The following is a 27,758-nucleotide window of genomic DNA, read 5'->3' as shown; positions in this document are numbered from 1 at the left end:
GGAATTCTACCTGCGCTGGACAGGAAGGCGATCGGAAGGCGCAGGGCAAGCCATGCTCGGCCCGGAGGGGAGGGACAGGAGCGGCAGCTCGCCTCGCCTGCCTACCCCCTTTCTCTCCCGTCCCTGAAGCCTGCCGAGCTGCAGCGACGGGTCCCGCTCCTCCTCTGCCGCCTGCCCAGAATGAGCCTTCTCTTCCTGCTCCGGAGCCAGCAGCGTCTCTGCCCGAACGTCGGCTCCAAGGTGTCCTGAGATCCCCCCCCCCCCCCCCCGGCAGCTTCCACCTGGGGGATCGCAGGCTCGGCCGCCGGCTGCTCTGGTCTCTCGGCTCTGGGAACTTTTTTTTGTTTCTTTTGCAGCGAGCACATGTCGCCCCGGGAGCCTGGAAGAGCAGCAGCAGCCTATGTGCGGACGGTAGGTGCTCCCGTCGACGATGAGCTCGAACCCCTTTGCTGGGCTTCCTTTTTCTGGTTCTCCTTTCTCCCACCTGGTGGGCACGGCAGACCGTGAAAGGCGAGCTTGGGCTTTTATAAATAAAGCATGGCTTGGCTTTGTAGCCCGGGGGGGGGGGGACACACACATTAGCGAGATTGAAATTGGTTCACCCTGTAATCTTACCATGGGCTGATCTTTTAAAGGCGATCATGAAGCCAGCTCTTGGAATAAACTCCTCGGTGTGTGTGTCCCCCCCTGTCCTGCTGGGAGCTGGAGGCGATCCATGCCTGGTAAGGGAAGGGGGACTGGGGCAGTGAATGATTTCCCCAAAGGGGGGGGGATCTACAGAGGGAGGAAAGTGTAGCAGTGAGGCAAAAGGATAGTGAGAGAGAGAAGAGATGTAGCTCTGACAGTGTGGAGAGCCCTCCTGGCCAGAAGTTAAGAGCCTTCCCACCGTGATAATAACCTACTTGACAAGCCAAGTGCAAACCTATGGCTTAGATTAACTGCAAGGCTGCTCAGCTCTTGCCTGTCAGGCTCTCCTGCCTGCTTTAAGAAACCTTCCTGCTTATAATCTGCTACTGACGGATTGGCCTTTTAGGTTTGGTGGGTTAAGGTAAAAAGGGGGGGGGGGGGAGTCAGGTAGATAATAAGAGAGCAGCAGTGATGTGAGCGTAACTCTAGAGGTCTTTTAGCTATAGGTTACATTACATTAAAGACCTAATGATGAATCTGATCCCTTTTACAAACAATATTGCTGCCCTCTCCCTGTCTCCAAATAAAATGAACATCAAAGGAGGGGAAAAGTATGCATTTTTCTCCTCAGTCCTAGCATAGTTTTTTTTTTTTGCACTGCAGCCTCCTTCCCCCTCCCCTCCCCTCCGCTGTGAATGACTGCAGGAAATCTGATCTGCCCTCCTGTTTAAAGAGTTATTAAGTTTTTATGTGAAAGTTGAAACACCCTTTATTTTTCTTTGATGATAGCAGAATAGAGAGCGAGAGCTGGAAGGGAACAAGCTTTCCCCCCCCCCCCCCAGCCCCCGAAAGTGGCTCTCTGCATCCAGTCCGAGCTGGGGGCTGGAGGTACCTGCTTGGGGCCCTCTCAACATGCTTAGAAAAGTTTAAAACAACCCCCACCTATTCCCTCCCCCCCCCCCCCCAAAAGAAAAAAAGAGCAGGAGTGCTTTGGATGCGTGCCTGAGACGTCTGTGCCAGGGGCCACAGTGACCAGAGGGAGGAAGGTGCCCTGGTGACAGGTTGGAGAGGAAAGAGCCAGGAGTCAGGTATGGGTAAGGACATGGCCCTCTTTGCCCCAGCAGTGGTGTCTGGGGCAGAGCCCCCCTTGTCTTCCTCACTGAAGTATCTTGTATGGGCGGGAGGAGAGGGATGGTGTATGGATTTTGCATGTGTGGTGAGGGATAGTCAGATGTCCACTTCTAACTTTCGTTGATTAGGAGGGGAGGCTAAGGCTGTGGAATACTTTTAAAGTATATTTTACAATGTGAATATCTTGCTGCCTTCTGTCTTTCCTATCCTGGGGAAGGAGGGATCTGCCGACTCCTTGAAGCTGAAGTCCTGTTTTACAGAACTGGGGGCAATTGAGAGAGGGTCTAACAAAAGGAAAGCTTTGCCGAGTGGGATTGCCCCATCAGCTTGGCCCTCCCTCTGACTTACACCTTGTGAATAGAAAACAGACACGAGAGGGCCATGTGAATGCCCCCCCCCCCCAATCCACAGAAACCTAGAACACGCCGGCAGCTTCAGACCATGCGGCCCATCCAATCTGCCCATTTCCACCTCCTGTTTACCTTTCTATTCCCTTCCTCTCCTTCGGAGAGGCCCTGGGCTCGTCCCTTGCTGTCTCCAGCACCACCCGTGGGGCAGCTATTCCATGCATCCACCACTCTCTCTGCAAAGAAATATTTCCTTATATTAGTTCTGAACTGACTCCCTTTCTTCATCATCATCCCAAGACCCCCCTCGTTCTAGAACCTCCTTCCTTTCAAAGAGGCTCCCCTTCTGTGCATTTATTAAATCTCTCTCTCATATCTCCCCTATCTCCCCTCTCCTCCAGGGTGTACAGGTTTAGATCTTTAAGTCTATCCCCTTATGCTTTAGAAAGAAGACCACTGACCATTTTAGTAGCCCCCTCTGCACCGACCCCATCCTGTTCCTATCCTTCTGAAGGTGCGGTCTCCAGGACTGTACACAGTGAGGTCTCACCAGGGACCTGTACAGGGGCAGTGTCACCTCCCTTTGTCTGCTGACCAGTCCTCTCCCCATGCAGCCAGGCATCTTTCTGGCTTTTGCCATCGCTTTATGCACCTGTTTATCACCTTAAGATTATCCGATACGATCAGCCCCAGATTCCGCTCCTCTCTTGTGCCGCTCTCCTTAGCTGGCATTGTACTGAAAGCTGGAGCAGTTGTTGGGTGACACAGACCTACTAAGGCTTGCTAAGGAGTGAAGCGTTTCCACAGACAGCACGGTGGCAGGCTCTCGGATCCCCTCGCTGCCATTCCCAGCCTGCGTCTCTCCTGGGAGGGTGCAGGCTGAGGGTCCCTGCCCTGGCATTGCTTCTTTTTTTTGGGGGGGGGGGAGGGGAGGGTCGACTTTAGGTGTAATACCAAGTGCTGAGTTACACCCTGTAAGCTGTTATTGAATTCAATTTACTTTCTGCCATTATTTAAGAAGTATAAAAACAATCTCTTCATGCAGATCTAGACATCAAAAGTTAGGAAAATTTCTGTCTTCTCCTGCCTCATATTCTTTTATTGTGACTCTTGGGGGGGGGGGGGTGTCACTTTAGCTCCTTGTGCCTCAGCTCTAATCCCCGGCTCTGTCACTGACTCTGTGTGTGTGTGTGTGTGTGTGTGTGTGTGTGTGACCCTGGGGGGAGTCACTTTATCCCCCTGTGCCTCAGCTCTAATCCCCTGCTCTGTCCCTGACTCTCTGTGTGTGACCCTGGGGGGAGTCACTTTATCTCCCTGTGCCTCGGCTCTAATCCCCGGCTCTGTCACTACCATTGTGCAATCTTGGGCCTGCCACTTTGCCCCCCTCAATCGACTCGGTTTTCTTCTCTGTGGAAATCTCACTTGGTATATAAGTGTACAGCATCTGCCTCAGAGTTGGCTGCCTTGCTGCATCATAGCTGCAGAACGTCACTGACATTTTGGCAAAGCCGCTTGGTAAGTGAAAGTGTTTTTTGTTCCTGGTTCCAAGAGTAGTCGTGTGCTCTAGAACCTCATGGCCTCTCGCTCCCCCTGACTTGCCTAGGCTTCCTTGGCTGAGGGGGAAGGGTGTGCAGAAGAGAGAAGTGAGGTCAGGAAGGGCTGCCCCATGCTCTAGCTGCACATCTGGCCTGCAGCTGGAGCCGGGGAATGTCTGCAGGCTGTGGAAGCACTGCACGTTGCAGCGGGATAAAGTGTTCACACTGGGGGTCCTGGGGCCTGTTTTTCCATCGTAAGCCCCCCCCTCCTCACCACACTTCTGCTTTGGCCATCAGATTCCTGAGCTCTTCTGTACCCTCTCTGCTCTCCATCCCATCCTCCCGGTCGCTTTACTCTTTCTCCTCATCTTTTTACTCTTTCCACCTCCACCTTCTGTGTCTTATCATTCCTCTTCTATTCTGTTTGATTTTTGTTGATTTTTGGTTTCCTCGCTCATTCCTTCTCGCCTGCGCTTTTGCCTCCTTTTTTTTTTTTTTTTATCGATGCGTCTGTGTCCATTGCGGCTGATCCTACCTGACCCCACTACGGGCTGACCGAGAGCTTCCTGCCTCCAAGGACGCAGCTGGCTGCTCTTTGCACTGCCCCTCTAGAGCTGGGGGTCTGGGCACACTTTTTTTTTTTTTTTCTCTCTCTCTCCAGGGCCTGCCACTCTTACCCTGTAGTGAAAAGTTGATCTCTCAGCAGGTTGGAGCCTGCCTGGTGTTTTAAGCTCTGCATACCTGGCTGCAGCTCAGGGGGCCCCCTCTCGCCTTCAGCTGTGGCAGGATCCTGAACAAGCCCTGAGATGACTGGCACGGATCTGGGCAAACGGCAGGGGAAGACCGTGCTGGGAGGAGAAGCCCTGGCTGCTGCGCAGAGAACCTGGCCTGGGCGGGAAGACAAGGGGAGCTGAATGCTGGGCCCAGACCCTTCCTGGAGCCTGGAAATGAGGAAAACATCCCCAGCTCTGTCACGCTCACTTCAAACCCCTGGGCCTCCGTTCTAATCCATCTTTCTGTAGTTGAAACATAAGAACTAGCATGTGCCAGGCTGGGTCAGGCCAAGATCCACCAAGCCTGGCACCCTGTCGCCGATGGGTGACAAGTATCCAGAAAAATTCCATTTAGTGGATCCATTTCTTGTATCTCACTCCCAGGGATCAGTGCTGGCTTTCCCAAGTCCTCCTGGCTAATGACTGTTATGAACTTTTTTCCTTCAGGAACCTGTCCAATCCTCGTTTGAACCCCCACTGTGTTACGTGCCTTCACCACATCCTCTGGCATAGCTTTATAGTGCGCTGGGTGGAAACATATATTTCCTCTGCTTTGCTTTTAAATCGGCCTGTTGTTGTTTCATGGCGTGTCCCCTAGTCCTAGCTGGAATTTGAGGCAGGGCTGGGGGACGCACGGACAGTAGGAGCCTGGCCTCGGGTATTCCAGTGGCTGTGCCTGCTTCAGGACCCCTCTGCGCTTCATTTGAGAGGGAATACTAAGCCACTGGTGAACAGCAAGCAATGTGCAAAGCCTCTTTTTCTTTCTGCTCTGAATATGAATACTGCTAACCTTGCAATTAAAGTTGTAGAGCTGGGGGTTTGTGGAGCAGCAGTAAAAGCAGTCCAAAAGCTCAGATGCGAGTTGGTCACAGGGTCTGCTGAGGATGTGCTCTGATCAAATGCAATATATGGTGCATAAGAGAGACAGGCGATGACATAAGTTACTATGTGCCCTGTTAGTAACCCAGATTGGCCCTTGGATCTAACCAAGAGGTAATCGACCGATCCCAAAGAGTAGATACGTTTCTTGTTGCTCACTTTCAGGGATGGGCGATGGCTTTCCCAATCCTACCTCACTACTCTGGGAGCCCTTCCCAACCCCTTTTAAGCCCTGCTATGCTGGTCACTGGCAACAGCTTCCACAGCTGGATTTTGCAATGGGTGAAAAAATGCTCTGTCCAGTTTGTTTTAAATCGGCTTCCTGCTAATTTCACGGAGGGGCCCTAGTTTTTCGTCCTATTCTGGCATTCATATTCCAAGGCAGTTAGGTGGGAAACTCAGTAGTTACCCATCTCACTGAATACGTGGACACCTGTCTGGCTTAAGTTTTGCTGGATAACTTGGGGGCATGTCGGGGAGGAGTTGTATTAGCTGATAGATAAATTAGCTCTACGTCTGGTCACATCAAAGAGCTGTCCTGACATTAGCTGGATAGTTATCCAGACTGTGAGTGAATATGGATCCCCCTCTCTTTACCTGTTCCACTCCACTCCTGATTTTATAAACCTCTAGCATATTCCCTCTTCTCCAAGCTGAAGAGCCCTTCCAGGTTTAGCTTCTCCTCCCATTTATCTTTTTTTTTTTTTTTTTTATTTTGGTCACCCTTCTCTGTACCTTTTTCTAGGTCCGCTATTGGCTCATGTTTTAGCAACGCTGCATAATTTTGTCATCTGCAGATTTGAGCATCTCTTTTGCAGATCATTTCTATAAATGTACAGGTTAAACAGCACAGGTCCATGGGCTACTCCCCTCTTCACCTTTCCCCATTGGGAAAATGGACTATTTAATCCAACTCTGCTTCCTGTCTTTTAACCTGTTACCAGTCCACAATCCTCCTCCTCCTGTGATTTTTTTTTATTTTTTTTTTTTATTTTCTGCAGTCTTTCTTCTAAAAAGCCAGATATACTAATATTGATCGGCTCTCCCTTCTCTACATGTTACCATAAACCCAGAAAAGCAAACACTGGTACAAACCTGTTTTCTGTCGGAGAGCACAGCTGTGTTTAACACCACCCATCTGCCATCTTGCTCCACCCTCCAGAGCTGTCCGGGTGCGACCGCATAAAATACAGTACACGCCTTTTATTTAAAAAAAAAAAAAAAAAAAGGCCCAACAAAAATAACTACTTGGGATAAAAAAAGAGAGAGTTAAGAATGGAGAGAGGACACAATAGTGTCAGGAAGCAGTCAAGCCCCCTATTTTATCTAGTCTGGTGATAGGGGTGGCACCTGGCTGCAAATTTTCAGGACAAGTTGATCCAGTCCTGGTTTTACTCCCCTGCATGGTAGGTACTTATAGTCGTGCTTCTGTTAGGAGATGCCAGGGGGTAAAACCAGGACTGGATCAACCGGTCCTGGAAATTTGGAGCCAGTTGGCAACCCTAGCTGGCAAACCCCTACTGTTCCGAGACTTAAGGGGCCTATCACTTCGCAGAAAACCTTCATTGGCCTGCCCAGTCTCGGCATCTAGTGCCATGGGAGTGGATCCTTTTCTCACACTTTGCTTGCTCCGTGAGGGCTGCATTCCTTCAGAATGCAGGAGGCTCTGCTGAAAAGACTCGGATGGACTTTCCATTACTGTCGCTTTAAAAAAAAAAAAAAAAATCAAAGAATTGTGTCTAGAAAACTGGCAAGGTCCATGAAAGAAGAAGTCTGGGAGCCAAGCAAGACGAGCTAATACCACAAAGGGGGGCATCAGAGGAACTGAGATGTAAAGGTATTACTGGAAACCAGACCCACCTTCGCGAGATCTCAACACATGAGCTGTATGAAAAAGCCATCACAAACCTTTTTTTTTTTAAAGCAGACTTTTGCAGAATTTACAAGATTTCAGTTTTAACAGCAAACTCAAATCACGGCCAAATGAATATAAAATCAAAACACAAAGGGAAAACTCCCATTTGGTATCATTTGTGACATTTACAGAGAGGGGGGGGAAGAAAAGGAAATCAAAATTATTAATCAAAAAAAAAAAAGATATGTATAAAAATACGTATCGCGCTCTTAATCTTGCCTAATCCTCCACATCCTCTTCTCAGCAAATGATCATCTGGCACTTCTCGAATTTATAAGGCCATTGTTTTATCAAAGAGTGAGGTTTCTAAAGGAGATGAACTTATTCCCTTGGCAGCCAAGCAATGACCCAATATCTCAACTGGAGAAATAATTTCATTCACAGTTGGGATCAAGCAAGTCGCGTCCAGAACCGGCCTCACCCTTTTGACCACAAAAATACAAATCTTAAAACCTAAAGTAACGTTCAAACACCAAGTCTTTGCGTCCATTTCAGAGCGAAGGGATGCCAGCCGAGGTGCTCATGTCGGCATCCCTTCCTGGAATCCCTCCAGGAAGCCTAAAATGGATCCAAGTGGCCAGTGGTGATGAGACAGCACCAAGGAATTCTTCCTCCAATTCTCTCTGCACATTGCGGATAGAAAATATTTTGAAGACTAAGTCATCCATCTTGTTTGACATTTTCACTGCTTCTCTCAAATACTTCTTGAAGAGCTCTACAGGTAGCAGCAGAATCCTTTGGAAAATTTAACAGGTGGACATTTTTCATGCTAACAGCATTTTCCAGGGCCTTTTGCTTGTTATTTAATCTCAGACTGTACTTTAATATGAGCCATTCCAGACATATGCAGAGCTGAAACTTTACCTCACACTTTGGCTGGCAGGCCTTCCACTCACCCAGTGTCTTCTCAGACTCTCAACTTGGTAACGGTCTCTAACTGAGTAACTGAATCTACCAATAGACCCTCAGTGTGACCCCCCCTTTCACACATAAGTCGAGGTGAGGCTACTGATAGACCCTCAGTGTCGGTGACCCCGTTCCATCCATAAGCTGAGGTAACTATCAATATACCCTCATTACAAGTGATTCCCCTTCCACATGCATGCCAAGGTGACTCTAATGATATACCCTCAGTATGGGTGATCCCTTTCCAAACATCAGCCAAGGGAACTCGACTAATATACAGTACCCTCAGTGTGGACACCCCTCTTCCAAACATCAGCCAAGGCAAAGCTACCAATATATCCTCAGTGCGGATGACCCCATTCAAACATCAGCTGAGCTGAATTTACTGTGGAGATAGGACAGCTGTAAGTAGTTAGGCTCCCTCAAAACTGAAGGCAATGTACAGACCTTTGACTGATGTTCCATGTTGGTGGTCAGCTGTGTAGGCTCAATGTATACTCTCCTCAGCTGGCAGTCTGTTTTTTCTTCCATCCATAGTCCCACTGCCAATGTAGATGGGCACACGCATGGCCCCATTCCTTTCAAGTCCACAACCTCAGTCTTTTCTGGGGCCTTCCCCAGTCTGATAGTCCTGGCATCACCCAGAGCCACCAGCGAATTCACATTCATAATCACATCCGTGGCTTCCAAGAAAATGCCGTAGGGCTTAAAGCCATTGGTGGGAATGGAGAAGTCTTACCACTCTAGCTTAGAGAAATATCTTGCTCAAGCTAGGTCTCTTTCCCCTGCTACTCCCAAATGGCAGCTGACGAATGCCAATGCATGATCTCAGTATACACATCCATTGGTTCCCGGATGGGTATAGAGGATCCAACTTGAGTTTCCCTTCTTGACTATGATGTCCAGGGAACTTGAAAAAAAAAATCTGTTGCATGTTAGAGCATTCTACTTCAGCCTTTGTACACAGTGGCTATCTTCCCAACTTTCACAAACCTCTCCAAGTAAAAGCTACAGTTACAGCAAAATCCCTGGAGAATCTCTAGGGAAACTGCCCTCTTCCTCCATTCGATCTACAAAAGAAATCCTTTCCCAGCCAACCTTCAAAAGACACCTCCCAGCTAATCTTGGGAGAAAACACGCTTCCCTTCAGCCAATCTTTAAAAAGCCCACCCCCACCTCTCCACAACCAGTCTAGGGAGAAAGCCCTTGGCTGATCTATGGAAACACCCTTGGCCAAGCCATGGAGAAACATTTCCCCCACCAGCCGATCTAGTGAGAAAACCCACAGCAGATAAATGGATAAAGCTGCTCTACAAAGAAATCCTCCTGGTTGATCTATGGAATAAACCCCCAGCCAATATATTGAAGACATCAGTCCTATCTCAGACCAGCATCTGATAACTTTCACACTAAACCACCCCACAGACTCGTCCAGTCACCTCCAACACCTTCAGGAATCTCTAAGCTGTTGGCCTTTGTATCTTCTTCACTACTGTTTCATCTCTCCTATCCTCCACTATATTGTTTGAGTCAGTTGACAAAAGTAGTTTCTCCTTACAATACTATACTCTCTTCAGTATTTAACACTCTTTTCCTTCCCCTTACCCATCCTATAAGGCAAACCAAACCCTAGCCTTGGCTCACCCCTAGATTTGCTATCTATGTTCCTGTGCCCGCTCTGCTGAAGGTCTCTGGATAAAATCCAGTGCCCATGCATTTTTCATTCATTTCAAATTTATGCTGACCACTTGCTAGTCTGCTATTGCACTTGCCAAACAATTACTATATCCAGCCAACAAACTCTCTCTTGCATCCAACCCTTGCCACACAATTCCCTCCTCAAACGTCCCTCGCCTCCCTCCTCCTTTTCATTGTCTGCCCAGACTATGGCTAACTACTTCCATGACAAGATTCACAAAGCTAGTCTTAGGTTCTCAACCTGGTCACCTCTACTCTTCCCCCTAGCCTCTGCTACGCTCTCCTCTTCCTGAAGTCACAGTGGAGGAAAATGCCTTTCTTCTCTCTTCCTCCAAACTCTCACTATTTGTTCTTCTGACCCATTCCCACTTAGCTCCTCTGCACTATCTCCACTACAGTCATCCCTTCCATCTGTCACATACTCAGTCTATCACTTTCCACTGCTATTGTTCCTGCTTCCTTCAAACGGGCTGTGATCATACCACTCCTTTAAAAAAAACCCTACCTGCCCTGCCAACTGTAGTCCCATCTCCCTCCTACTTTTTGCATCTAAACAACCTGAACGTGCTGTTCACCGCCGCGGTTTTGACGTTCTATTTCTTGTCACGCCATTCTTGATCCACTCCAGTCTGGTTTTCGCCCTCTATGTTTCAGAGAAACAGTCCTTGCCAAAGTCTCAAATGACCTCTTTATGGCTACTCAGTCCTTAACTTCCTTGACCTATCTGTGGCTTGTGACACTGTTGATCACCACCTGCTCCTTGATCCTCTCTCCGCACGTGGATTTCTGGACTCTGTCCCGTCTTGGTTCTCTTCTTACCTCTCCCGTCACACTTTTAGTGTTTCCTCTGGTGCATCCTCCTCTACTGCCATCCCTCTATTAACTGGTGAGCCTCGGGGTTCTGTCCTGGGCCCTCTTCTCCTTGTATACTAATTCCCTTGGTGCTCTGATTTCCTCTCATGGCTTTCAATATTTATTTATTTACAATTTTTTGTATACCGCTTCTTCATAGGAGAATATCAAAGCGGTTTCCATAAAAAAACATACATAATAAAATAAGAGCTACAGCATACATAATAAAATAAAGATCTACAACAATACAGATAAGTCAAAATAACTTGGACGTAAAGTAATACATTTCTCAAACCAATTTATGCCGATGACTTCCAGATCTACCTATGTACACCAGAAATCCAGTCCCAGATATCAGCCTACTTGTCTGACTTTGCTGCCTGGATGTCCCACCAGCACCTTAAACTCAACGTGGCTAAGCCTAATCTCCCTTATCTTTCCCCCCAAGCCCACCTCCCTTCTTCTTTCTTTCTTTTATTTCTGTGGATAACACTGTCATCCTCCTGGTCCCCTCAGCCTGTAACCTAGGAGTCATCTTTGACCCATCTCTCTCCTTCTCTTCACATATCCAAAACTCTGCTAAAATGTGCTGTTTCTTTCTTGATAATATTGCCAAAGTCCATCCCTTTCTTTCCAAACAGACTACCAGAACCCTTATCCACTCTCCCATGTCCTCCCGCTTATTTTATTTATTTAATGATTTTTATATACAGACTTTTCATGCAAGCATATCAAATCGCTTTACAGTAGTTAGCAATTAATCATTTAAAATTATTTGCCTTTCCAAAGAAGTAAATACATTGTTTTATAATATAAATAATTAACATAGTAAACTAAATAGTAGGCTAAATAAATCAAAATTAAACACTTAGAGGTAGTATAGTTAGGGTAGAGATAGTATAATAAAAATATACATGACCTTGGTATAAAATCAGAAGAGTGAGATAATTATGCTAACAGCTCTTGGTAGGCTTGTTTAAAAAGCCAGGTTTTAATCCCCTTTTTAAATAATTTGATGTCCTCTTCTAGTTGTAATTCCTGCGGGATAGAGTTCCATAGAAGGGGGTCCAGCAATAGAGAGAGTTCTTTCTCTTACATTATTTAGGTAGGCAATGTTGGGGGAAGGAATTGGCAGCATCCCTGTTCCGGTTGATCTGGTGATTCTTGAGGGGGTGGGGAAGTGAAGTGAAGAGGTTAGCCATTCAATGTTTTCATTGTAGAGGGTTTTGTGAATTAGTGATACGATTTTATGCTGGGCCCTGTATTTGACCGGCAGCCAGGGAAGGTCTTTTAATATTGGGGTGCTATGTTCGGATCTTCTGGTACCTGTCAAGAGTCGAGCTGCAGAGTTCTGCAGAAGTTGCAGTGGTCTTGTGATATTTGCGGGAAGGCCTAAGAATAGTGAGTTACAGCAGTCTAATCTTGATAAGGCAAGTGCCTGTAAGACAGTTCTAAAGTCTTTTGGGAATAGGAGGGGTTTTAATCTTTTGAGTGTTTAATTTGAAGTAACCATTGCTTATGATTTTTTTTAACACAGGATTTCATGGCGAATTCGCAATCTATAAAAATCCCTAGATCTCGTACTTCTAGGGAGATGGGGTAGTTTTTGGCCGCTTCGTGAATTTCAAGCTCTTTTTTTTTGTCTTGCTTAATTTAGGTGAGATGTATAGGATTTCAGTTTTTTTTTTTTTTTTTATTATTTAGGGAAAGATTCATTTGGGTTAATTAGCCTATTGCAACTTGCTTATATCCACTAGCGCTATAGAAATGTTAAGTAGTAGTAGCAGAAAACTTCCCAGTGGATCTTAGGGAAATCCACATTTTCCATTAACCTCAAACCAGACTGAAATGGACTTGGTTCAGTTTCAACCTTGAATGGGTTGCACATCCCTGCCCCCAAGAAATGAAGGAAATGCTCTCATCTTTCCATGGAAGTGCAGGGATGGGAGTCATGAGGCTGCAGTGTGGCGAATTGTTTGATTGGCCACAGAATACAAGACCAGATGAAGCCTGCAAGGCCCATCTACCCTTCCTGTTGTAGAGGCAGCCTCTGCACTTATCCCAGGCTTTATAAATATGAACTGTTATATTTGGAAGTAGGTTATGTATTTACATTGTAATGCTGAATGTTGATGTAAACCCCCCCCCCTCCCCCAATACATTTTGGCCCCTACTACTACTTAAACAAAATGGCTTCCTCAGGGATCAAGTGGAGTTGTGTATGAAGGGATCTTTAGGATTAATTTACCTTGAGGTCATTAGCAGACTCCAGCTGCACCAAGTGTTCTTTGTCTTGCCTGTTTTCATGAGTGGATTTGGGAGCTGTTGCTGTTAAAAGGGTCTTTTTTTTTTTTTTTTCCCCCCCTCTCCTTGTGCCTTGAGGAAATAAGAAACCTAAAAGATGCTGACTTCAGACTAGATGCATCAGGAGATAAGGCTGAAATACACTTTAACGTGCACTGGAAAACGTCTATGAAGCAATATATGAAATCCCTCAGAACTGTGATACAATGTAGATAATGCAGTTCTGTCTCTATTAGTTAAAATTTGTAACCTATCATTAAAATCATCCATTGTACCTGAAGACTGGAGGGTGGCCAATGTAACCCCAATATTTAAAAAGGCTCCAGGGGCGATCTGGGTAACTATAGACCAGTGAGCCGACTTCAGTGCCAGGAAAAATAGTGGAAACTAGTCTCAAGATCAAAATCGTAGAGCATATAGAAAGACATGGTTTAATGGAACACAGTCAGCATGGATTTACCCAAGGGAAGTCTTGCCTAACAAATCTGCTTAATTTTTTTGAAGGGGTTAATAAACATGTGGATAAAGGTGAACCGGTAGATGTAGTGTATTTGGATTTTCAGAAGGCGTTTGACAAAACCCTGCATGAGAAGCTTCTAAGAAAACTAAAAAGTCATGGGATAGGAGGTGATGTCCTTTTGTGGATTACAAACTGGTTAAAAAAACAGAAACCAGAGAGTAGGATTAAATGGTCAATTTTCTCAGTGGAAAAGGGTAAACAGTGGAGTGCCTCAGGGATCTGTACTTGGACCAGTGCTTTTCACTGGAATACGACGAGTGAGGTTATCAAATTTGCGGATGATTCAAAATTAGAGTAGCTAAATCACAAGCAGATTGTGATAAATTGCAGGAGGACCTTGCAAGACTGGAAGATTGGGCATCCAAATGGCAGATGAAATTTAATGTGCACAAGTGCAAGGTGTTGCATATAGGGAAAAATAACCCTTGCTGTAGTTACACGATGTTAGGTTCCATATTAGGAAAAAGATCTAGGCATCATAGTGGATAATACTTTAAAATCGTTGGCTCAGTGTGCTGCAGCAGTCAAAAAAGCAAACAATGTTAGGAGTTATTAGGAAGGGAATGGTTAATAAAATGGAAAATGTCATAATGCCTCTATATCGCTCCATGGTGAGAACGCACCTTGAATACTATGTACAATTCTGGTCGCCGCATCTCAAAAAAGATATAGTTGCGATGGAGAAGGTACAGAGAAGGGCAACCAAAATGATAAAGGGGATGGAACAGCTCCCCTATGAGGAAAGGCTGAAGAGGTTAGGGCTGTTCAGCTTGGAGAAGAGATGGCTGAGGGGGGATATGATAGAGGTCTTTAAGATCATGAGAGGTCTTGAACGAGTAGATGTGAATCGGTTATTTACACTTTCGGATAAGAGAAGGACTAGGGGGCATTCCATGAAGTTAGCAGGTAGCACATTTAAGACTAATCGGAGAAAATTCTTTTTCACTCAACGCACAATTAAACTCTGGAATTTGTTGCCAGAGGATGTGGTTAGTGCAGTTAGTGTAGCTGGGTTCAAAAAAGGTTTGGATAAGTTCTTAGAGGAGAAGTCCATTAACGGCTATTAATCAAGTTTACTTAGGGAATAGGCACTGCTATTAATTGCATCAGTAGCATGGGATCTTCTTGGTGTTTGGGTAATTGCCAGGTTCTTGTGGCCTGGATTGGCCACTGTTGGAAACAGGATGCTGGGCTTGATGGACCCTTGGTCTGACCCAGCATGGCAATTTCTTATTCTGGATGTTGCAAGATAAGAACATATCTCCCCTAGCTCCTACAAAGGATTCAGAAACCCAACAATAACTGGTTTACAGTGGGCGCTGGTAGAACAAGACATGTGACTGACACCCAATGTCCCCAAATGTGCAGCATCTTGATTACCCACCCCATTCCCACAGAGGTCGGATATCCAGGATTCAGAAACCCAGGAATAAATGGATTACAGTGGGCTCTGGCAGAATAAGGCCTGTGCTGAACAGACACTCTCTCTCCCCACTGTTACCCTTACATAACGCCTTTTCTGCACTGGATAACGAAGAAGATCCAGCAATAGAAAATCAAGGGATGTAGTCACCCAGTGTAGCCAGAAATCCTTAGCAGAAGAACAATGAAATCCTAAAGAAGGGGAGGGGAGAGGAAGAAGAGGGAGAGCTACAAAGAGTAAGATGTGGAGTCAATCAGAGAATAAAAAGAAAAAATGAAAACATAGATAAATGAATACATTAATACATGAAAAATTGAAAAAAATGACAAAATAAGCTTTGAAAATACTCTGCACTGACAATTAATATAGGATAAAGACGTGAACAGGGGGAAGGGGAGAGGGGGAAAAAGAAGGGGGAGCGGAAGAGAGAAGAGACCAAGAAAAAAGGAAGAGGAGGAAAACAGCTAGAAACGAAAGGAAGAGTAACAATTGAGGGAGACAGAGGTTAGAAGAAAGACAGACCATTGGATATCCTTATTCAGACTGAGAGGATGGACTGTATGCAGAGTGAAGATCCACCACTCTTCCCTTTTGCTCAGCCATTCACCAAGATTGTCCCCAGGTGACCGCGGGGTAGGGACCTAGAACACAAAACACCTCGGGTCTTCTGACTGATGGTGAAGGTCGGGCCAGTGCTGGACCAACTGTGCTTCTTCTCGAGAGTTAAGTATGCAACTCAAATGTTCAAAAATACGGGTTTTAAGAGCACAGATTGTTTTGCCCACGTATAACAGAGGACAGGGGCACAAAACAACGTAGATAACCCTGGCAGTACCGCATGTAGAGGTGTGACTAAGCAGAAAAGATTGAGCAATGGCAGGGTTAGAGAACCTACGAAGCCGTTCAGAAAAGGGGCAAGCCGCACATGAACCACAGGGAGCATGACCAACAGCCGTAGCAGTGTCTCCCTGTATAGGAGGTAGCTTGGATGGCAAGTATATCCCTTAGGTTTCAGCCTCGCGAGAACTCAAAACGGGGTGGGAGGTGGGGGAAAACACATGCCAAAACTGCCTTATCACTGCACAAACTTGGCCAGTTTTAGAAGAAAATGGCAATACCCAAGTGACGGCAGAAGACAGAGACTGAGTCTGTGGTGTTAGGAGGCGTGCTCAGTTGGTGTAATATGCCCGTTTCATGACACATTTTAAGAGCATCCACGGAACCTCTAGCGCCATCTTACTACATGCTTGATCATCTTTTAGTACACCGCTCTTCTCCACCACAATTTGCTGTATGGAATCCTTAAACACTATCAAAGATCATAAAGGAATCCTTAAACACTATCAAAGATCATAAAGGAAGCTGCTTCTGCTAGGAGACCTCCGTCATCAGAGGAACCAATTTGGGATGGGGACTCAACAGCTCAATGCCTTCTAGGATTCTCTGGTCAGTAGCAATACCAACCAGATAGTCCATGCAATTTATGGAAGAAAAGTAGAAACTCCAACATCAATGTTATCATCCAACTGGGAACCAATGAGCTTACTAGAAATGGTAGCCTTGAAGCACAGAAAGATTTCCAAAATCTAGGGAAGAAGATCTGACACATGGCAAAGACCATTGCATTTTCTGAAGTATTACCTGTTCGTGAAGAGGGGAAGGAAAGGCTCGGTCACATAATTAACTCCCATGCCTGGCGCAAACAAAATGCTGTAAAGAAAGTGGTTTTGGATGTATCGAAGGTTGGGGGGGGGGGGGGTGGTGGTATGGAGCAATAGAAGATTATATTATAAGGGTGGTCTACATTTGTCCTTGGCAGGAAAGAGGATGCTAAGCGCGAAATTCAGATCATACATTATTGGGCATTTAAACGTCAATACAGGGGTGGCAGGAGGTGGTCAATAAAATTGGCAGGTCACCCCCAAGTGATACAGGAAGTGGGAGGAGAAAATAAAGAACCCATCGGCTCAAAAAAAAAAAAAAGGCAAAAAAGGTGACTAGGAAGAGCAGCAAACCAAGGGAGAAAAGTTAGAAAGCTAGGACCACAAAAGCTCGTAATCTGGGCAATAAAATCCCAGGCCTGCAGGCCCTAATGGTGGAGGCGGACTTGGACATTGTTGCAATTACAGAGACTTGGTTCACAGATTCTCCAGACTGGGATACGGCCATACCGGGCTCTAACTTGGTAAGGAAGGACAGCGAGGACAGAAGAGGGGGAGGAGTAGCTCTTTATGTCAGAAGCAATATCCAAGCAGCTGAACTGCAAGGGAAGTGGGATAGGGAAGAAGCATTATGGGCTGTTCTAACTTATGATTTTTTGATGGTTTGTACCAGCAATATTCCGAAACATGACCATGTCGGATTTTTGTTTTTAATTGTTCGTTGTATATTTATTTGATGTTGTTTCTTCTGTGTGTTTTGCACAATAAATATTTGGCTGTGCATTTTGTAAGTTTTTAAATGTATTCTTTTATTATACCATTACTTTACTACTCTACGCAAGCCACTCTTGTATTCTGCTCTTTTTGTTTGTGGTCACCTACCTCTCTCTCTGTTCTTTGAAAAAGTCCATAAAAAACCATTATTAGTCAGGTAGAGCTGGGAAAGCCATCACGATCCCTGGGAGTGTAACAAAGAAATAGATCTGTTTGGTGACCCAGACTGACCGCCTTCAGAGAGAGGATGCTGGGCTCGATGGCCCTTGCTCTGACCCAGCATGGCATTTTATGTTTTAGTGTCCTCTTGAAGGAAAAGCACTCGGAGATGAAAGGAATTGGGCCTCTGTTAGTGCTGGAAAGCAGGACTGGTTCCTGACTGAGGTGAGCGGCTAGAAGCTGAACGGGAAGGTCAGGAAGACAGCCCAGACTGCACTGTGTCTCACCTCGCTCAGGATCTTGGCTCCCCTACCTTTCCGATTTTTCATAATGGTGTGCAGATGTCATCCGCAGACTTTTCGCTGTTGGGAATGATCCTGGGGCTTGCTTTGTTATGGTTCCAGTGAGGAGAGCCATTTGCTGTCAATTATTTCTATGTACATCCCATTGTCTGCCACGGGGCACTGCTGTACTATTTTATTTTCCCAGGAATATTACATGATGTTGGCTTTGTGTTCTCACAGAGGGGAAAGAAGCCAGTGCAGTGTGTAAGCCAATGTGGACTTGACGGGATTTGTTTATGGGGGGGGGGGGGGGCCGAGACTCTTTCTCTTTCTTGTTTGTCTGTTGGCCTCCGTCTGCTTCCTTTAATCCTACACAGTCAGAAATGTCAAAAACCCCCACTTGTGACCACACATTGCATCCCCAGACCAGGGAAGGGATGGCAGCAGCTGTCGCTATACTGAGCCATGGTCAATAGGACTGGAAGGGAACTTGAGGGCCACCATTCCTGGCCCCGTCTGTAACAGGAAGACGTGGTTTCGTGCTTTGACTGGGGTATGATAAGACCACATGGAAAATGGTAACCTCTGTTACTATTCATCAAGTTTTGCCCTCCTCGCCCTGGGGGACCCAACCCCATTCGTGAGCTACCGGTGAAGTCCTTTCAGTGGCCATCGTGGGCCGCATGGACCAATCGGATCCAGGGTGCCAGTGTGTGCCACCTTTTGTGAGAGCCTCTGGAAGGGGGGGTGGGGGTGAGGGACTGGTTTCCCACAGCTTATTTTCCTAATTAGGAAATCTTCCCTTTTTAAAGACTGTCCAGATAAGATCTGTGAGAGAGTCTTTTCTTGGATGACAAAGTGTTACTCACTGCTAAGAGCGCTTTTGCTTTCTTTGTACTTTTTTTTTTTTTTTTTTTTTTTTAAAGAGTGATGAGAAAGGGAGGGACCTTTTTAGCTTTGCTCTTGAAGGAACCGCACAAGAGTCGCAGAAGATGTGACGGTCAACGTGTGTAGCTTGTGGTTTATGTGCACAGGCAGGCATTTTTATAAAGTTTGCTGATGCGGAGACATCTCTCACTTGGGGGGAAAATAGTTGTGCCCATGCTTCCAAGCAATCGGTTCGCCAAGGCCCTGCAGCCAAAAGAGAAGACAGGCTTAATTCCATGACTTGATGGCCTAATGTAAAACCATGCGTGCATATTTTGAGGGCATAAATGAGCATATACTTCTAAACCTTGCCCCCAGACCGCCCTCACCCTTCTTTCTCTCGCCGTACCCCCGTACGGCCACCCTTCTCTAAAATGGGCTTACTGCGCAGAGAGGCTACTTACGCGCGTGTGCATGCACAACGCCTAGGTAAGACTTTTGAAAATTCATCCCTTAATATCTCCTTTGCACAGCAACAGGTCACTAACAGTCCAAACTGTTTCATTTTCCCAATAGCAGGTCATGGGGCAGAACATTTATCATCACCACCACCCCCGCCAATATTGTACACGTTCTCAGTCTCGGCCAAACGGTGACTAGCCTCAGATCATGGCTTGGAGCTTAGGTTTGGCATTAGCCAAAAAGCCACGATTTACTTCCTGGCTTCCTTACTTTCCATCCAGCGTGAAACAGAAACACGCTATTTCTGTATCTTTCTGCCACATTTTCTTGGTCGCCGATTGCATCTCTTGCTACTTGAGGATCTTCTCTCTCCCTATTCATTGTACTGAACAGTCGATTGGTGCAAACACTTCTGTTAGCAATTCTGTTCTTGTGCTTTTTCTCCTTCACCATTATGTCTGGTTTTTTGTTTTTTTGTTTTTTTTTTGTTTTTAGCATTGAGCCCTTTATCGACTGGCACAGGAATGAGGACAGGAAAAAGTAAGCTGTCTCCGTCTCTAGCTGAGGAGCAACCATTCACCCTTTGCCAGTTCCAGCCCCAGGTTTTGACATAAGGACATAAGAACCATAAAACTGGATCAGACCAGACCAAGAATCCATCAAGCTCCGCATCCTGTTTCCAGGTCACAAGTGCCTGGCAGGATCCCAAATAGTAGATAAGGTTCCATACTGCTTACGCCTAGGAGTAAGCAGTGGCTTTCTCCAAGTCTACCTGGGTAATAACAGTTTATGGACTGTTCCTCCAGGAATTTGTCCAAACCTTTTTTTTAAACCCAACTACGCTAACTGCCTTTACCATATCCTCTGGCAATGAATTTCAGAGCTGAATTGTGCATTGAGTGAAAAAATATTGTCTCCAATTTGTTTTAAATTTACTACTTAGTAAGTTCATGGGAGTCTTCCCTAATCTATTTTTATTTTTTGAAAGAGTAAAATGGCTGATTCACATTTACACTTTCTGCTCCACTCCACTCATGATTTCATAAACTTCTATCATGTCCCCTCTCAGTCTTGTCTTCTTCTCCAGGCTGATGAACCCTAACCTCTTTCGCCTTTCCTTATAGGGAGCTGTTCCATCTCCTTTATCATTTTGGTCGCCTTTCTTTGTACCTTTTCCAGTTCTGCTATATCATTTTTCAGATGCGGCAATGAAAATTACACACGGTACTCAAGGTGTAGTCACGCCATGGAGTGATACAGAGGTATTGTGATATTTTCCATTCCTTTCCTAATATTTCCTAGCGTTCTTGACTGCCGCTGCACACTGAACCAAGGATTTCAATAGATTGTCCAAGATGACGCAGATCTTTTTCCTGGGTGGTGATTTCTAATATAAAACTTAACGTTGTTTTAACTACAGTTTGACTTGTGTTTCCATGTCTGCATCACTTTGCACTTGTCCACATTAAATTTCCTCTGCCAGTTGGATGCTCAATCTCCCAAGGTCCACATGTGCTTCAATAACTTGGACTAACTTTGTGTTAGCTGCCAATCTGATCACCGGTTTGTTCTCTTTTTCAGATCATTTATAAAATGTTAGCCTATACATAAACTGCCCCCTCTGGTGGAAGAGCGAAAAAGCACCTGGCGTTGGGGATGGGAGCACTGGGGTATTGGGAGTTGATATTTGGCACTGGAAGGGAGGGTTGTGTTTTGAAAGCTGGAGGAGTGGGCGGGAAGGTTGCAGTAAAGGTCTTGGGTTTTATGCAAGGAGGTTGTTTCATGGCCTTCCTCTGCTCTGGTCTTCATTCAGTTATCTTCCTGTCTGTTTTCTACGAGTAGTGAGTCAGCCCCCAGACTCTCCAAATCTGCCCCCAGGGTATGGGAGGAGAGGGGAGGCAAAGAAGAAGGAAACAATACACTTTGGCTCTTCCCATTTTACTATGCAGACAACTGCAATGATGATAACAGATGATCAACTTTCTCAGTCAAATATAAGTTGGGTTTAATTAGTGTTGAAACCAAGGAGCGAATGTTGTCCTGCTGCAACCATCATAATACAGTAATTGTGTAAGTCGTGTTACAGAAATGTCCTGCACAGAAGCAAAGTATTGTAAGTGCCAGGTTAGTCCATTTAATGCATAGAAATAAGGGTCAACTGACCAGCTGTAGGAGAGACCTTTTTTACTAGACCAATTCAATACCCTGTGGTGAGCTTTCAAGAGCACCCACTGATCTGATGAAGGAAGCAGCACCTTTGAAAGCTCGTCACCGAGGTACGGAGGTAGGCCAATAAAAAGGGATCTTGTCTGTAAGGACAGAAACACTATTCCATTACTAGCTGGCTAGGTAATTTCCATCAGGTTGCGTTTTATCTCAGGAAAGAAATTCTGAGCTTACAGTCTTCCCAGTGCAGTGGCACAATGCAGAGCAAACGTGCTGTGAGCTGGGAGTAACAGAGACAATATTAGGCAGTGATTTCTCACCGGAGGAAACCTTCTCGATGTTCAGGACTTGGCTAGTGACTGCACTTTGTGGAATGAGAGAGCTGATTTCTATTAAATTCCTAGCCTGGGTGATGGCGAGAATCTTGTGCCTCAGGTCACTGGGGACTGGAGTGCTCTTGGGCCTTATACCTAAGAGACAAATCTTGAGAATCTAAATCTGTATACTCGAGAGGAGAGATGTGGGGGCTAGGATACAAACTTTTAAATACCTGAAATGTATTAATAATGGGCAGGAAACTTTAGAGCTAGAGGTCTTGATATCAAACTCCAAGCGGGAAGCCTCAAGAACAATGTCAAAAAATATTTCTTCCCAGAAATGATGGCGGGATACATAGAATACCCTCCTGGAAGAGGTGGTGAAGATGATAAGGTTCATGGAATTCAAATGGGCAGGGGCCGAACAGAGAGGATCCCAGAGGCTGGAAGTGAAGAAATGGGGCAAGCTCATGGAGCATTTGGTCTTTCTCTGCCTTCTGTTTAGCAGATTACTATATTACAAGGGCTGGCAGTTGGGTGTCTCAGAAAGCAGTCTTGGCGTTGGTTGCTCCCTGTGTCTCTCCCCTAGGAGCGTGCCCAGTCTGGTCCGATGCTGCGACGTTCCTGCCAGCCTGCCGCAGGATCCTGTTGGGCCCGCCCAGGCCTGTGCTGCTCCCCACATCTTCATTCTCTAAGAAGCAAGCTGGGGGGATTCCTGCCTGGTAAATGTGGGTGTGCAGAAGGTCGTGGAAGGGCGCACTGGCCTCTGATTAACACAGGAGGAGGTCTCAGAGTTTTGTTTTTCTGGAAATGTTTGGAGCGGAGCAGAGGAACATGTGCATCTTATTTTAACCAGGAATGTCTACAATGGAGGTGGCTGGTTCCAGCTGTGTGTGTGGGGGGGGGGGGGTTACAGTTTTTGTAGCAGCAAGTTAAACCCCGGGGAGCCTAGAAGAGAATAACTTGCTCGTTAATTCTCCCACCGCACCTAGATAATCAGAGGACGAGCCCCCTGTTTTACACCTTGGCAATCTGGGAAATGTAGTGTGAAATGCCCTTCATGGCATGGCAGTTAATAAAGTAGGACTCTGCCAGCCATTATTAGAACACGATTCTGATAGCAATTATATAACTTGCACATGAGTGAGGGCAATGATATTTACTACACACACCCTGGGGAATAATAGAGCGTGGGAACATCTTGTGCCGCTACAGGAAGCGTGCATGTGATTCACGTTAGTAGGCGTGTTCTTCTGTTTCTACACCATCGAGCATGTGTGTATGTAATAATTGTAGGTGTACGCTGTCTCTGTTTCTACACCGTGTGAGAGAGATTTGTAGTTGTCGCCATCTATTTCTACACTGTGTGTGTGTGTGTGTGTGATATTTTTGTGTGAGGATATTAGGGAGATTGTTTTCAAGTGTGGCTATTCAGATGAGCTGACCCAAATCACAGTGAACTTGGAAGATGTAATATGCCACTTTGACAGACTGAAGAGAAGCAAATCACCTGGACTGGATGATATACACCCCAGGGTTCTGAAAAAAACCTCAAACAAAATTTCAGACCTATCACAAGTAAGGTGTGACCTATCGTTAAAACCATCTGTTCTTCCTCAAGACTGGAGGGTGGCCAATGTAACCCCAATATTTAAAAAGGGCTCCAGGGGCGATCCGGGAAACGATAGACAGGTGAGCCTGACTTCAGTGCCGGGAAAAATTATGGAAACTTTTATAAAGTATAAAATCACAGAACATATAGATAGGATTTAAATGGGACACAACCAGCATGGAGTTACCCAAAGGAAGTCTTGCCTCACAAATCTCCTACATTTTTTTGAAGGGGGTGAATAAACATGTGGAAAAGGTGAACCAGTAAATGTAGTGTATTTGGATTTTCAGAAGGTATTTGACAAAGTCCATCATGAGAGGCTTCTAAGAAAACTAAAAAGTCATGAGATAGGAGGTGATGTCCTTTCGTGGATTACAAATGATTAAAGACAGGAAATAGAGAGTAGGATTAAATGGTCCATTTTCACGGTGGAAAAAGGTAAACAGTGGAGTGGACCGATGCTTTTTAATATATTTATAAATGATCTGGAAAGGGGTACTATGAGTGAGGTGATCAGATTTGCAGATGACACAAAATTATTCAGAGTAGTTAAATTACAAGCGGATTGTGATAAAGTGCAGGAGGACTTTGCGCGACTGGAAGATTGGGCATCCAAATGGCAGATGAAATTTAATGTGGATAAGTGCAAGGTGATGCATATAGAGAAAAATAACCCTTGCTGTAGTTACACGATGTTAGGTTCTACAACACAGGAAAAAGATCTGGCATCACCGTTGATATTGCATTGAAATTGTCAACTTAGTTTGCCTAGGTGGTCAAAAAAGCAAACAGAATGTTGGGAATTATTAGAAAGGGAATGGTGAATAAAACGGAAAATGTCATAATGCATCTGTATCACTCCATGGTGAGACCACACCTTGAATACTGTGTGCAATTCTCGTCGCCACATCTCAAACAAGATATAGATGCATTGAAGAGAATACAGAGAGAGGCAACGAAATTGATAAAGGGGATGGAACAACTCCCCTATGAGGAAAGGCTAAAGAGGTTAGGGCTGTTCAGTTAGAGAAGAGAAGGCTGAGGAGGGACAGGATAGAGATCTACAAAATTTCAATTATAATTTCAATTTCAATTATATGTTTCAATTATATGTTTCCTAGTTCAGTATATTATCTGTTTTATGTAAGGGCCCCGCCCAATGGTTTTGTGTTCACTGTAAACCGATGCGATGTGCGAACGGTCATCGGTATAAAAGAAACGTTAAATAAATAAATAAATAAATAAATCTTGAATGGGTAAATGTGAAATGGTTATTTACACTTTCAAATAATAGAAGGACTAGGGGGCACTCCATGAAATTAGCAAGTAGCACACTTAAAACAAATTGGAGCAAATTATTTTTCACTCAAAGAACAATTAAGCTCTGGATGTGCTGGCATTAGTATCATAGCATCTGTTTAATGTTTGGATATTTGTGACTTGGATTGGCCACTGTTGGAAAAAGGATACTGGACTTGATCTGACCCAGTATGGCAAGCCTTATGTTCTCATATTTGTAGGCGTCTCCGTCTACTTCTACACTGTGTGTGTGTGTTTGGGTGCAATATTTGTAGGCAAATTCGTCTATTTCTACACTGTGTGTAAATGAGAGATATTTGTAGGTGTAGTTCATCTGGTTCGTGTGTGTGATGCTCGTAGGTGCGATGTCTTTTTCTCTACACTTTGTGTGTGGATGCAAAATATTATCCAAACAGATTATTTCTCCCTCCCCTGCGCCCTGTTTATTGTAATTTTCCTCCTTTCTCAAGTTTATTGTAAACCGGCGTGATGTGCCCGCACGAACACCGGTATATTAAAAGCTGTTAAATAAATAAATAAATAAATTTGTATTAGAATAAAGATGTTTACACGACCCAGGTACAGTATATCTAGGGACACTCAGAGATGATATAGTTCACTGACGCAGCTAGAACAAAACAAGGGGCATCCTCTTAAGATCACAGGGGACCAGAATGGGCTGCTTTACCAAGAGGTAAAATGATGGAATATTTTGCCAGCAGACTAGATTCATTCAGAAGTAAACTGATCAGGAAAAGGCTATTGGGGGTGACAGGGCCAAGCCCCCATGCATTTGAAGGGCAGGCAGCAATTTTTCCACTGCTGCGACTGCAGAGGGAGCACTTTATCACCTTCCTGACTTATTGCCAGACACTTGGGGGAAGGCTACAGTTTAGATTTTTCTTTTAACCACCTCGTGTGGCGAATGGCTGAAGGTGTGTTGTGTCTGGCAGTGTGCATCGTACTTTGTAGCAGCCGAGAACGGATTTTATAGAAAGGATTCTCCAACAATGCCTTCTCCCTCTTCCTTCCCTGCAGGTGTGCACACTGGATTAAGTAATGATCGCCGGCCTCCATGCCATGGTGATATCGTACCTCTGTGCAATCAGTGCTGTGCCTTTTAAGACCAAGGACACTAGCGAGGACCATGACTTTCATCATTATGCCAATGCCACCATTGGCCCTAACGAACACTTTGAGCCAGACTCACTGCTTCCAGACCTGAGATCACCCTACCCAGACCTGACTGCTAAGGACTGGGACCTGTACTCGCCCAGGGTGGCCCTCTCCAGCCAGGAGCCATCCGGTCCCCCTCTCCTCTTCCTCATGGAAGACCAAGCTGGGAGGCCGGAGCGGGCAAACAGGACTTCGAGGGCAAAGCGGGCAGACACCCCAGACCGGGGCAACCCTTCCCGGCGCGGGGAGCTCTCTGTCTGCGACAGCATGAATTCCTGGGTCACGGACAAGCGCACGGCCGTGGACATCCGGGGCAAGACTGTGACTGTGCTCTCCGAGGTGCAAACGCTGACGGGGCCCCTCAAGCAATACTTCTTCGAGACCAAGTGTAATCCAGCGGGGGGCACGACGGGCGGCTGCCGCGGGGTGGACCGGCGGCACTGGACCTCCGAGTGCAAGGCCAAGCAGTCTTACGTGCGGGCTCTGACCATGGACAGCGAAAAGCTGGTGGGCTGGCGCTGGATCCGCATCGATACGGCCTGCGTGTGCACCCTCCTGAGCCGCACCGGACGGACATAGCGAGGGGGGGGGGGGGCAAAGCCAGGCACTGGTGACACGACCCCTCCGCTGCTAAGCAACTGCCACAACCCCTATTCTATTTGTACAGAGTATCTAAATATATATAGAGATATATATATATGGAGAAAGAGAATGTAACTTATTGGAAAACTGCTTTTTTTTTTGTCATTGTTTTTACAGACAGCCTCTGAAGTCCATCCCCCATGCGTTGCTGAACCGGTTCCATATCTGTTTCCCTATTTATTCTCCCTTCCTCCGGCAGTTTTAATGTTCTGCAGCCCCTGCGTCAGCCCCTCCTGCCCTTCTTAACTTATTTGGGACGCCGATTTCCCAGAGCCATGGCTGTTTGAGAAATATATATATATATATATGTATATATGTGTGTGTGTGTAAATATATATATATATAATGTTTTTTTTTATTGCTGTTATGTTGTAATGAATAACTTTTGAAAAGGGAACAAAGAAGAAAAAATTAATCCCCTCTGGCTCTATTAATTATTATTGCTTTTTTTTTTTAATTCAAAAATTCCTTTCCCAGCGCGGCTTCCCTCCCCACCGCCCACACTGGCTCTCATGTGTTTTTCCCTGAGGTATAAGAGAGGGGTCGTCCCCAACGGTGCCTGCAGGCTGTGCGGGCGCGAAGGCCGGAAACGGCAGCGCTGATGTCATCACCTCCCCCCCGGCCCTTCTCCTGGGCACTCGTCTCCCGCCCTTCCCCCCCCCCCCCCCTCAGCTTTCTGAAACTCACGTGGCCAAAACGAGATTCTTCTTTGGGATTTTGTCAGCCCTGCGGGCTGGGTGGCGTTGAAAAGGGTGGGTCCTCTCCCTCCCTTGGCGGTGGTGGCCCTGGTTTACAGGCCTGGGAAGGTGTGCCCTCGCCTTCAGAAGCCTGGGCCCTAGAGCCGATGACACCCCCCCTCTATAAAGGTGGTCGCGTGCGAAGTGAGCTATCTCGGCGCCTGATGTACTCAAGAGGTTTTCCCACCTGGAGCCGTCACGCGCCAGGAGGGAGGGTTCCACCACCTTTCCCTACCCCCAATACCTTGCTCCTCCTGCGGTGGTGCCCCACGGGACTCCTCGTGGGGCCATGCGTGGCCCTGCCTTGATCACCAGGGTGGCCACATCACCCCAGTCTGGGCCTGGTTCTAACCCAGTGCATGCAGAGAGCTGAAGTTGTGATTTTTCTTAGGGGCCTATTTTTCAGGCCTTGGTGAATGTGTTGAGGGGCCACTAAAGGTGGTTGCCCCAGGATCTGTTTGCACAAACAAACCGAGTATTCTGCATTTCTTAGGGAATTCAATGGGAAATGTAGAACTACAAATCCATTCATGCAATAGGGCAGAACCAGGGCTGGATTAGCCTGTCTGAGTTGACCTAGGGTGACGTAGCCACCTTATCCCCCACCAGCCCAGGAGCCACCACAGAACCGCTTGCCTGGGATCCATGATCAGCTGCAGGATAAGCAATAGTTCCTTTAAGCATCCAATCTA

At 46.0% G+C, this 27,758-nt stretch overlaps 1 protein-coding gene across 1 annotated transcript; it reads left to right on the top strand.

Annotated features, from left to right (window-relative positions):
- Positions 1-27,544, top strand: NTF4 (neurotrophin 4). The gene is made up of 2 exons (XM_029585727.1): positions 1-411; positions 25,550-27,544. The coding sequence occupies exon 2, from the start codon at positions 25,571-25,573 to the stop codon at positions 26,264-26,266; it is 696 nt and encodes a 231-aa protein (XP_029441587.1). The 5' UTR covers positions 1-411; positions 25,550-25,570; the 3' UTR covers positions 26,267-27,544.
- The last annotated feature ends 214 nt before the right edge of the window (positions 27,545-27,758 follow it).

The sequence above is a fragment of the Rhinatrema bivittatum genome, chromosome 19 (genome assembly GCF_901001135.1).
Source record: "Rhinatrema bivittatum chromosome 19, aRhiBiv1.1, whole genome shotgun sequence".
NCBI lineage: Eukaryota > Metazoa > Chordata > Amphibia > Gymnophiona > Rhinatrematidae > Rhinatrema > Rhinatrema bivittatum.
The sequence above is the reverse complement of the archived record's forward strand: the minus strand, read 5'-3'. Positions and strand labels throughout refer to the sequence as shown.

What these genes read in the sequence shown, in the direction of transcription:
- NTF4 (XM_029585727.1), top strand. Translation starts at nt 25,571, where the DNA reads ATGATCGCCGGCCTCCATGCCATGGTGATATCGTACCTCTGTGCAATC.